This window comes from Peromyscus maniculatus, chromosome 7 (genome assembly GCF_049852395.1).
Source record: "Peromyscus maniculatus bairdii isolate BWxNUB_F1_BW_parent chromosome 7, HU_Pman_BW_mat_3.1, whole genome shotgun sequence".
Taxonomy (NCBI): Eukaryota; Metazoa; Chordata; class Mammalia; order Rodentia; family Cricetidae; genus Peromyscus; species Peromyscus maniculatus.
In genome coordinates this window covers 90,320,474-90,332,653 of record NC_134858.1, presented here as the reverse complement: position 1 = coordinate 90,332,653, position 12,180 = coordinate 90,320,474, and the positions used below count along the sequence as shown (strand labels likewise).

Genomic DNA, 12,180 nt, shown 5'->3' with positions numbered 1-12,180 from the left:
ATATTATATTATAATTATATAATTATAATATATTATAAAAAATACCCTTAATTAAAAGCTTTAAAAATGTGTACAAGTTATTTCACATAGTAGAATTGTATGTTCAATTAGTAGGATTTTTCCCAGTTACTTTTCTGCATTTCTTCCCAAACCTATAAGTCAAACACACCACAGCAATAATGTCTCAGGGAAGCCAATTTTTTCCATCTTTCACTGTAATCTTTTCTTATGGCTACCTTCCTCCTGACATCCTTTGATAAGGTAGCTGTTACAGAATCAGTTTAAATCAGGCATTGTTTTTCATTTTTCATTAACTCTATTTCTACATTTGTTCCACCCTTTTAATTCAGTTTAAATTCCAATATTCTCTTAGGTTTTCTTTTCTTATTTGCTCCCCCTGTTTGCATTAACTTATAAAATTTTTGTTCAAAGACCCCCTTTACCATCCTTACGGAAACCTTTTTCTGATTTGTCTCCCAGGCTCCTTCATTGATAATTTCTCATATGATCTTGAAAAGTGATCTCTTGAGATCTTCATATTTTTTCACTTACATACATAAGTGTTTGGAGGGGTTCAGTGATATAATTCAGGACCAGGGGAGACAGTGTGTAATCACATTCCAGGGGTTGAAGTCCTAGGAACAGAGAGATATGAGACTGTGCTATGATGGCTTAGAATCTGAAACGTCTTAATTGGAAGGGATGGTAAATGGTGGTACCTTCTTGGCCTTCAGGACTTTGACCCAAATAAACTTTTATTTAATAAATTGCCTACACTTGAACAGTCTGTAATAGCAAAAGAATAATAGTTCTTGTCAAATGTAGATTTGCCATCCCTCCCTACTAATATATTGCAAAAGATCTAAGAGTTGTTTGTGGAGTTGACCTTAAATGCTGATGTTTTTGTGAAGAATACAGCATTGCCCTTGAACAATTTATATGGTGTACAATACTAGGATCCAAACATTGAATTCTTACTTATGAATCAACTATCCACAGAGATAGTTGTATTTGGCTTAGGTATTAATACTCAGCCTCCATCTTGGTGTGGCAGTTAAGTTTCCTATGGACAGAGAGATTTCACAGGTTGGGAGACAGAGTTTGAGAAGAGAATGATCAGATTTTAAACAGAGTCAGACAGCACTGGCTTGATATGATGCCTAAAGTATACCCTTTTAAGACCACAATTGGGCTGACATGCTTCAGTGAGCTCCTAGAGGTCAAGGTGACCAAGCACATACCTGAAATGCAGACATTAACAGAAAGACAAGGCTTACCTTAACAAAATCCAACTGGTGCAGGCCCAATGGATGGAGCTAAACCCCACCCCAGCCTAGCGAACTCAAAGTTCATTTACTTTGGTACCTTTTAATAAGTTGCCTCCAGGGTAACAGTGTTGACTGTGGCTTGGATTCTCTTGGCAGGTTTTAGTTTCCTAAGTAAAAGCCTTTTCCAGAGCATGTTAAAAAATACCATCCACTAAAATTTAAATCACTATGGAATAATATAGTGACCAGGAGATTATTTTAAAAATTAATTAGACCAGGAGAGAATTCTAACAAATAATACATAATTTTAATGCTCTGGCATATTTTCAGTATAGACCTTTCTAATCTGCTAAATTTCATAATTTCTACATCATTTTATATTCATTATTTCAACCTGACTCCTTATGTGATGGCTGATCTTTGTTGTCAACTTGACTGCACTGAGAGATGCCTAGAACATTGATAACCACTACTGGCTGGTCTGGAAGACCCTTCCAGAGAAGACTGGCTTGTAGGTCAGCACACTGAGGAGGAGGGCCATTCTGTGTATGAACCAGAAAGAAAGAGGAGTAGGGTGAATTGTGCCCACTCTCACCTAGCAAGTACATTTCCCAAGGCCATTACTCTTGGACATCAAGCTCCAGATTCTTTTTCTTTTCTTTTCTTTCTTCTTTTTTTTGTTTTGTTTTGTTTGTTTGTTTGTTTGTTTGTTTTTTCAAGACAAGGTTTTTCTGTGTAACCATTCTGGCTGTCCTGGAACTTGCTCTGTAGAGCAGGCTGGCTTGGAACTTGCAGAGATCCACTTGCTTCTGTCTCCCGGGTGCTGGGATTAAAGGTGTGCACCACCACCGACCAAACTCTCAATTTTTTAGCCTTTGAACACAGACTGGTACTCTTCGGGGCCTGTTCCTTCTTCAGCCTCTAACTGATGTTGTATCACTGGCCTCTTGACCTGGGGCTTCTGGATTCTCAGGCTAAGCAGCCTGTAAAACCCCAGTTTTCTAGCTTGAATGTTTACATGAGAGAACTTCCAGCCAATCTGACAAATCCCCTCAGATGATTGCTATATATAAGTTAAATATATTGAAAGACCCCCAGGGGAGATCTTCCCTCAGGGAGAGACCCCGGACCCGGGAAACACACCGAAACCACAGATCAGATGCAAACAGCAAGAGGCTTTATTAAATGCACAGGTACCTGGGGCCAAGTCTCTCAGAAGACTTGCGCGCCTACCGAGGGCAAAGGGGACTTTTTATGGGATTTCAGGGGCAGAGGCGCGGCTACAGAAGCGAGAAGCATAGTTACAGGGTCCCTATTGGCTGTTTTACAGAGGGCCAGGGTGAACTTGGGGTCGCGTTCTTTAATTATCAGAAGTTTGACGTGTGGCTGACTTGGCCTTGCCCAGGCCAGCTGCCTATTCTTCAAGGCCAGGGGCCCGCCATAAAATATCAACTGTCTTACTCCCAAGGCTGCTGACCCAATTATCCCCTATCTTAGGCCCGATGGCTGACCATAGTTATCTTTTTCTTCCAAGGCCGGCTGGCTAGTTAGTCACAGCTGTGAACTCCTGTTTTTCTGATTCCTGCAGAATGGCGTTTCTAAGGCCAAGTTATTGGGGGGGCATAACATCGGCCCAACGCCCCATATCCTCATAATGGAGCGGGGGTCTTTCATTCCCCCATTTTCTTTTGTACCAAATGAAATCTTTCATTCATGGGGAAGAATAGGGATGTGGCTCCATTTCCACCTGGCTGAGTTGTTGGTATTGTTGGGTCAATACCAAGGTCTGGACAATAGAAACACGTTCCCTGATAAATTGGACAAGTCTGTTTAGGATGCAGGGCCCAAGTGTCAGAAGGAGCAATAAAATCAGAAGGGGCCCTATAAGGGTGGAGACGAGGGTGGTGAGCCAGGGAGATCTTTCGAACCATCCTTCAAACCATCCCTGTTGTTCTTTAAAAAGTTTTTGTCTTTGTTCTAATCTCTTTCTTAATTTGGCCATGCTATCTCTTACCATCCCAGTATGATCCGCATAGAAGCAACATTCTTCTCTGAGGGCAGCACATAAGCCCCCTTCCTGCAGGAAGAGGAGGTCTAATCCCCTCCGGTTCTGCAGAACTACCTCAGACAGGGAGGTGAGTGACTTTTCCAAGGCACTCACGGATTCCTCCAGTGCCTGGATATCAGTATGCATGGCAACCTGGAGTTGTCTGAACTGGTTGGTTTCCATGAGGGCAGTGGTACCTGTGCCTATTCCGGTGGCGATTCCTCCCACAGTTAATCCATCTAGTATTAGGGCCAGGGTTAGCGAGACTGGCTCTCTTTTTATACGGGGGACCCCTGTTTCATATCGAGCATAGATATCTTCAGGTGTATGGTAGATTATCCTGGGGTACAATTCTATTAGTACACAATAATCGGCCATGTTAGCTAGTATTGAGGGAGAGAGGCATGGTGTAAGTCCAGTGCTACAGGCCCAGTAAGTTCCGCTGGGAGCCACGAGATAATGGGGTCCTGGGACAAGTACCTGGGTGTGATTACACAGGTGTTGATGGGTATAGGGTACGGTCCCCAGACATAGTCCTTGTCCTGACACCTCGGAGATTGTGAGCTTATGCTGAGGTGTCGAGGCACATCCTGGTGGGGGTGAAGAAGAGTTGGTGAAGCTTCCGACTACGGCCACCCCCTCATAATAGGGAGGTGCGGAAACTAGGCATAACCAGCACTCCTGAGTCCGATTTGGGTTGGTAACATTGAGGGCTGAGTAAGCGCCCTCTATAAGATTCAATAGCCGGTCTCCCGTACCTGGTCTGGGTGGCTGGAGGATGGCTGGGGTTACAGCGACATTTGGAGCCGTGCTTGGGCGAATAGCGGGGAAAGAGGGACGCTTTTGGTCAGAGAGAACCTGGTTGGGACCTATAAAGGTGGAGAGCTCCGTGATTTTAAGCTTAATCGTAAACACAACTCCCTGGTCCCGTCTTGTCATGTAAAGTCTAAGTCCCCATGTTTTACCTTTAATCCAGTCTTGTGTGGTCTCCCTTCCCTTCTGAGTGAAAGATATATTCAGGGGGTTGCATGTGAAATTTACACAGGGACCCTCCCCCTTCCAGTAAGTGTTATCTCTTCCTGACGTGACAGTTCCCCAACAATGTCCTTGGGTAAGGGGACGCCACGAGTGGCTTTTTTCTTGGGTAGCTCTTTTTACCCTAATGAGGTCCCAAGTGGATGAAGGCTTCCAATAGGTATTCCCAGTTGTTTCACATCCCCATGTTTTACAGAAGTAACTTTCATAACCCCCACATTGGCTAATCATCTTTTTGTCCCTACCATCCCGGGGGCAGACGTAGAAGGGTAGTTGTGACAGGGCTGCCCTGGCTTCAGGGTGACCACATCCGTATTTTCCGTCATTACATTTGCAAGTTCCCTTACCGTCCTGACAGACGTCTGGTGCTCTGGGGTTCATGGGGTCAGTGGTAGGGATGTCCCAGTCCTCTGACCCCGCTGCTAATTGGCAGAGATCTGGATGTAAGTTAGGCCACCATGTAAAGGGGGTGTGAAGGGCGGTTGTTTGCCAGACCGTCTCCCCAGTTTGTGAGACAACCTGCCAGGTAATTTTCTTAACCAGGTGGGGGCTCTCTGGTGATGCCCCTCCTAATGTCAGGAGGAGGACTATTAGGGGGATCAAGGGGACCCCCGAGTGAGTCTTATCTTGAGTGGGTTCGAAGAGCGTTGAACTTTCCATGTTGATGTCTCGGTGTCCTCAGCTTCGTCGGGTTCCTTGGCAGCCTTCACATGTGACGCGTGGACCCAAGCCGCTATCCCGTCAACCTTGAGTGCGGTGGGAGTAGTTAACAGGACGGTGTAGGGTCCTTTCCACCTCGGTTCTAGGTTCTTGGATTGATGGCGTCGGACCCAGACAGAGTCCCCAATCTTGAATGGATGAGGCACCACCGGGCGATTCAGTTGCTCCCGGTATGCATCCGCCAGGGGTTTCCACACCGTCTTTTGCACCAGCTGGAGGGCTTGGAGGTGTGCCTCTAGGGTAGGGCTAGTGGCAAAAGAGGAGATGTCAGGGTGAAGGAAATTTACAATTGGTGGGGGAGCTCCATACATAATCTCGAACGGGGTTAGGCCATGAGGCCCAGGAGTGTTCCGGGCTCGGTAAAGGGCTAGGGGGAGTAGGAGCACCCAATCTCTAGTGCCAGTTGCAAGCGTTAATTTGGTTAAAGTCTCCTTAATGGTTCTATTTGCACGTTCTACCTGTCCTGAGCTCTGGGGGCGGTATGCACAATGAAGTTTCCAATCAATCCCCAGTAGCCTGGCCACCTTCTGACTTACCTGGGAGACAAAGGCGGGCCCATTGTCTGACCCCAATATCTGGGGCATTCCATACCTGGGAAAAATTTCTTCCAGGAGCTTCTTGGTTACCACGTTAGCGGTCTCCTTCTTGGTAGGGAAGATCTCCATCCACCCTGAAAATGTGTCTACAAAAATCAGAAGGTATTTATATCCATATAGTCCGGGTTTTACCTCGGTGAAGTCAATTTCCCAATGGACTCCTGGGCGGTGACCTCGCAGGCGGCTCCCTCTGCTCAGATGGGCTTTTCCTGGATTAACTTGGGCACAGGCAGGGCAGCTGGAAGTCACCTGTTGGAGGACCTGTTCCTGATTCAATAATACAGTACCCGAAGTCTCATCAGCCAGAAGGGCCCTCATCTTGTTTTTGCTCAGATGGGTTAACGCGTGGAGGAACTTGAGCATATATTTGGTATGGGAGGTTGGCATAACTAATTTGTCATCCATTATATAAGCTTGTCGCTCGGGGCTCCATCTCGCCCCCATTTTCTTCGCTAGTTCCTGGTCCTCCGGGCTGTAAGACATGGGGTCTCTACTTGGCTGTTGGTCCTGCAAGACCAACAGCTGGTCGCCCCTTGGGGGTTGTAAGGCGACTGTCCGGGCTGTTAGATCAGCCAGCCGATTTCCCCGTGCCACGACAGAGTCATCTTTTTGGTGCCCCGGACAATGTATGATGCTGAGCTGATGCGGGAGGAACAATGCCTTTAAGAGTTCTAAAATTTCTTTTTTGTTTTTAATTTCCTTACCCTCCGAGGTCAAGAGGCCTCTTCTTCTGTAGATTTCTCCATGTACATGAGCAGTGGCGAAGGCATATCTGCTGTCAGTATAAACCATGAGTCTCTTACCTTCCGCCATCCGGAGGGCCTGGGTCAGAGCGATCAGCTCTGCTCTTTGGGCCGATGTTCCAGGCGGCAGCGGTGAGGCCCAAACTACCTCTGATTCGGTGGTAACAGCTGCTCCGGCCCTCCGTTCTCCTTCTTGGTAGAAGCTGCTCCCATCCGTGAACCAGATAAAATCTGGTTTCGACAGCGGTTGATCTGTTAGGTCAGAGCGGGTGCCATGGACCTCCGCCAGAATCTGGAGGCAATCGTGCTCCTCGGATGGGTCTGGCAAGGGCAGCAGGGTTGCGGGGTTGAGGGAGACAACTGGTCCGAACACCACTCGGTCTGTGTCTAGCAACAGAGCCTGGTAGTGGGTCATCCTGGAATTTGAGAGCCACCTGTCTGGGGGCTGCCGGACCAGAGCTTCCACCGCATGAGAGGATAACACAGTTAATGGCTGTCCCAAAGTCAGTTTCCCTGCATCCTTGAGCAAAACAGCAATGGCGGCTACCATGCGCAGACAAGGGGGCCATCCTGCAGCTACCGAGTCTAATTTCTTGGATAAATAAGCTACAGGTCTCTTCCATGGCCCCAATCTCTGTACCAGTACCCCTTTTGCAAAGCCTGAGTTCTCGTCCACGAACAGTTCAAAAGGCTTGGTCAGATCTGGCAGGCCAAGGGCTGGTGACTCAAGTAAGATGTTCTTAATTCGTTGAAAGGCCTGTTGCTGCTCCTCTCCCCAGTGGAACATGGTCCCAGGCTTGGTGAGAGGATACAGGGGGGCAGCCATTTCAGCAAAACCCGGGATCCAGAGGCGGCAGTAGCCGGCTGTACCTAGGAACTCCCGCACCTGGCGGGGGTTCCTTGGAGGGGGTATGGAGAGTATGGCCTCTTTCCGTGCTCTCGTGAGCCATCTCTGTCCTCCCTCTAGGGCATAACCCAAGTAAATGACTTTGCTTTGGCAAATCTGAGCCTTCTTAGCCGAAGCCCGATAGCCCTTCTGTCCCAGTTTAGTCAAAAGGGCCCGAGTGCCCCTCTGACATTCAGCCTGGGTTCTGGCTGCTAGGAGGAGGTCGTCCACATATTGGAGCAAGATTAAGGCCGGGTGTTCAACCCGGAATTCGGCTAAGTCTGAGTGTAAGGCTTCATCAAAAAGAGTCGGGCTGTTTTTAAACCCCTGGGGGAGCCGAGTCCAGGTCAACTGTCCTGAAAGTCCCATCTCTGGGTCTCTCCATTCAAAAGCGAACAGTAGTTGGCTCTGGGGGTGCAATCTCAAACAGAAGAAGGCATCCTTCAAGTCCAGTATCGTATACCAAACGTGGGTTGGCGGAAGAGTGCTGAGGAGGTTGTAAGGGTTTGGCACCGTGGGGTGTATATCTTCAACCCGTTTATTAACCTCCCTCAGGTCTTGAACCGGTCTATAATCCCCTGTCCCAGGTTTCTTTACAGGCAGGAGGGGGGTATTCCAAGGTGATCGACAGGGCACAAGTACTCCCTGGTCCAAAAGTCTCCTGATGTGCGGTTTAATGCCCTCGTGGGCTTCCCGGGACATAGGATACTGTTTGATTGAAACGGGAGTGGCGGAAGCTTTTAACTGAATAACAAGTGGGGGTTGGTCGCGAGCCAGCCCCAAGCCGCCAGTCTCTGCCCATGCTGAGGGAAATTCCCTCAACCAGTCCTGCATTTCTTGTGGTGGCTCCTTAGAGGGCTCAGATTCAAACAGGCGGTATTCCTCTTCCAGTTTTAGGGTTAGGACTTGTAGGGGGGTCCCTTTGGGTCCTGTCACAGTCGACCCCTTATCATCAAAATAGATCTGAGCCTTGAGCTTAGTCAACAGGTCTCGGCCCAATAATGGGTGAGGGCAGTCAGGTATATGCAAAAAAGAGTGGGTTACCTGTCCAGATGCCAGCTGAACCTTTCTCTCGGTGGTCCATCGATATCTCCTGCTACCTGTGGCCCCCTGGACCAAAGCTGTGCGGTCACTGAGAGAGCCCCCGGTGTGGGTCAGGACTGAATGTTGAGCCCCGGTGTCCACCAGGAAGGTCACTGGCTGCCCCCCAATCTTGAGAGTTATCCTAGGCTCAGGGGGGGGCTCCTGGCCTTGACCTCCCTAATCCTCCAGATTGAGGAGGTCCGTGGCCCTTGACTTAGGCTTCCGAGACTCTTGAGGCTTCTTTGGGCAGTCACGAGCCCAATGTCCTCTCTCTCTACAGTAAGCACACTGGTCTTTGTCCAGTGGTGGCTTTCTCCGATCTCTCTTCCTAACTCCCTCGCTGACCTGTCCCTGAGATACTACAGTGGCCAGGACTTTAGTTATTTCCCTATGACGCTTTTTATCTCTCTCTTCCTGCCTCTGCCATAATCTCTCTTCCCGCTCTTCAGGAGTTTCTCTCTTATTAAACACTTTTTCTGCCTCTCTCAATAAATCTGACAAACTGAGTGAATGCAATCCTTCTAGTCTCTGTAACTTGGCCCTTATATCTGGACTTGACTGATAGATGAAAGACAGTATGACACCCGGCGCCTGTCCTGGATCTTCTGGATCGTACGGGGTATACATTCTGTATGCCTCTCTAAGTCTTTCTAAGAACGCTGCCGGCGTTTCCTCCTTTCCCTGGGTTACATTTCTAACCTGGGCCAGATTGGTAGGGCGTCTAGCTGCCCCTCGGAGACCCGCCAAGAGCAACTGGCGATAGAGACGTAGGTGCTCCCTACCTTCCGGGGTCGCGAAGTCCCAGTTCGGGCGGGTGAGGGGAAAGGCTGCGTCAATGATATTAGGCAATTGGGTGGGTCTTCCATCTTCTCCTGGAACCCGCTTCCGAGCCTCCAGGAAGACCCGCTGCTTTTCCTCCACCGTCAGGAGGGTCTGCAGTAACTGCTGACAATCTTCCCAAGTGGGCTTGTGGGTCACTAAAATGGACTCAATCAGGTTAGTCAAGGCAACAGGGTCCTTAGAGAAAGGGGGATTATGTTGTTTCCAGTTGTAGAGATCAGACGCTGAAAACGGCCAGTATTGGAGCTGGTGGTTAGGACCTTCCCTAAGGGGAAAGGCTCTGGACTCCTTAGCTGGCTCGTCGCGCTTTCCTCGTAGGCGACCGGCAATTGGGGAGGGAGCCGGAATCTCATCTTCCCTCTCTCTCCTTGGAGGCTGTTCAGGCGCCTCCGGGGGGGCCGTCGGTCCCTCCGGTGCCATTGCAGGGGCCACCGGTCCCTCCGGTGCCCGATTCCCTGGGTATGGTGGTGGGTCCTCTGTGAGGAGGTCAATAAGAGGTGAATTGGGGTCCGGGGGGAGGACGGGAGCCTTAGGGGAATCCTTTCGTGGGAGAACAGGGTAAAGGGAGGAGGAAGGAGAGGCGGGAGGGAGCAGTGGTTTGGCGCTCATCAGTGGCGCCGTCCCTCCTGAGCCCCCTTCCCCAAATCGGGGCTCCCCAGTCGTCCCAGAGCCGGTCGGGGAGCAGTCTCCCGCCGATCCCATCCCCGGCCCCGCCTGAGCGCCGGCACCATAACCTGCGGCCGCCTGCGCGCCCGCCTGCGCGTTCCCACCTCCCACAGTCGCCTGCGCACCCGCCTGCGCGTTCCCACCTCCCACAGTCGCCTGCGCACCCGCCTGCGCGTTCCCACCTCCCACAGTCGCCTGCGCACCCGCCTGCGCGTTCCCACCTCCCACAGTCGCCTGCGCCGGCGCGGCGGCCTGCGGGGAGAGGAAAAGACTTGCTGGTGTGGGGTTAGGGAGGAACAGGGAGTGGGAGGGATCCGCCGATCTGGCTTCCTCGGCCCCGGGATTCGGCGAGCGCTGCTGTTGCCGGGGGGCCGAGGGGAAGAGAAACGGCTTAACCCATGGGGGAGGTTCTGTTGTCAGGAGTCTCCACATGGCAATGTATGGGACCTGGTCCGGGTGGCCCTGGGGACTGGAAGCAAAAACTTTTCCCTCCACCTGTGAAATAAGACTAAGGTTAAAGGTTCCCTGACGAGGCCATCCTACATTCATTTTAACCCAATCGGCCTCGCAAAGAGTGATCCATTTTTTCTTCTTGATTACGACTCCTTCGTTGTTGGCTCGTATCTTTACGTCTGACCAGTGTTTAAGCGTGAGGCTCAAGGGGGTGGTGACAGTCTGTCCCATGGTTGTCTCTAGGAGGAGAACGGTTAAACAGAAAACAAGGAACAACAAACCAATACAAATAACACTGACACGCGCTGCGCGGCTTCGGTTCCAAACCGAAAGCAAAACCTCAGAAGGAGACTGCGAGGGTCCAACCCCCTCTTCTCCAACCAGCACAACGTATCCCTCTGATACGTGAGTGGCCCCAAAAAACCGTGCCCCAGAGGGCAATACAGACCGTGCCTCAGAAGGCACTTCAGACCGTGCCTCAGAAGGCACTACAGATTCCCGTGGAATTCCTTCCAGGGTTTCAGATTTCCCTAGGACGTCTCCTAGGGTTCAGCGGCGAAGTCCAGGCCCGTCGGCCCCCTCTTTCAGATCCACTGACACAGACAGATTATCAGACGCAGGCGCGAAGACAAACAAACAACATTCAACACTTAGGCAAACAGACAACACTCAGACTGGACATAAACCAAGGCCGGCCGGCTTACCTCCTGATGGTGGGTCGGTGGTCCCAGGGAGGGGTCTCAATCCCCGTACGGGCCACCAAATGAAAGACCCCCAGGGGAGATCTTCCCTCAGGGAGAGACCCCGGACCCGGGAAACACACCGAAACCACAGATCAGATGCAAACAGCAAGAGGCTTTATTAAATGCACAGGTACCTGGGGCCAAGTCTCTCAGAAGACTTGCGCGCCTACCGAGGGCAAAGGGGACTTTTTATGGGATTTCAGGGGCAGAGGCGCGGCTACAGAAGCGAGAAGCATAGTTACAGGGTCCCTATTGGCTGTTTTACAGAGGGCCAGGGTGAACTTGGGGTCGCGTTCTTTAATTATCAGAAGTTTGACGTGTGGCTGACTTGGCCTTGCCCAGGCCAGCTGCCTATTCTTCAAGGCCAGGGGCCCGCCATAAAATATCAACTGTCTTACTCCCAAGGCTGCTGACCCAATTATCCCCTATCTTAGGCCCGATGGCTGACCATAGTTATCTTTTTCTTCCAAGGCCGGCTGGCTAGTTAGTCACAGCTGTGAACTCCTGTTTTTCTGATTCCTGCAGAATGGCGTTTCTAAGGCCAAGTTATTGGGGGGGCATAACATCGGCCCAACGCCCCATATCCTCATAATGGAGCGGGGGTCTTTCAATATATGTATTCAGTAAAACACTATGGAATTCTACTGGGTCTATCACCCCAGGAACCTCATTCATAAATGCCAAATTGGGTAGTGTAGCTAGAGTTTTCCTGCCTTGCCCACAGTCAGGACAAATCTTTGTCACCCTCCAGTCCCACAGTCGCTCAGACCCAACCAAGTAAACACAGAGACTTATATTGCTTACAAACTGTATGGTCATGGCAAGCTTCTTGCTAACTGTTCTTATATCTTAAATTAATCCATTTCCATAAATCTATACCTTGCCACGTGGCTCATGGCTTACCGGCATCTTTACATGCTGCTTGTCCTGATGGTGGCTGGCAGTGACTCTCCCACTCAGCCTTCCACTTCCCAGAATTCTCCTCTCTCCTTGTCCTGCCTATACTTCCTGCCTGGCCACTGGCCAATCAGTGTTTTATTTATTGACATACAGACCATCCCACAGCAGGGTAGTATTCATTGTCAGTTAGATCAATTATT

General features: G+C 50.1%; 1 protein-coding gene across 1 annotated transcript; it reads right to left on the bottom strand.

The window, feature by feature from the left end:
* Positions 1–8,555: 8,555 nt before the first annotated feature.
* On the bottom strand, positions 8,556–10,952 carry LOC121823529 (uncharacterized). The gene has a single exon (XM_076576828.1). The coding sequence runs from the start codon at positions 10,566–10,568 to the stop codon at positions 8,556–8,558; it is 2,013 nt and encodes a 670-aa protein (XP_076432943.1). The 5' UTR covers positions 10,569–10,952.
* Between the last annotated feature and the right edge of the window lie 1,228 nt (positions 10,953–12,180).

Coding starts and splice junctions, on each gene's coding strand:
- LOC121823529 (XM_076576828.1), bottom strand. CDS start 10,568: ATGGGACAGACTGTCACCACCCCCTTGAGCCTCACGCTTAAACACTGG.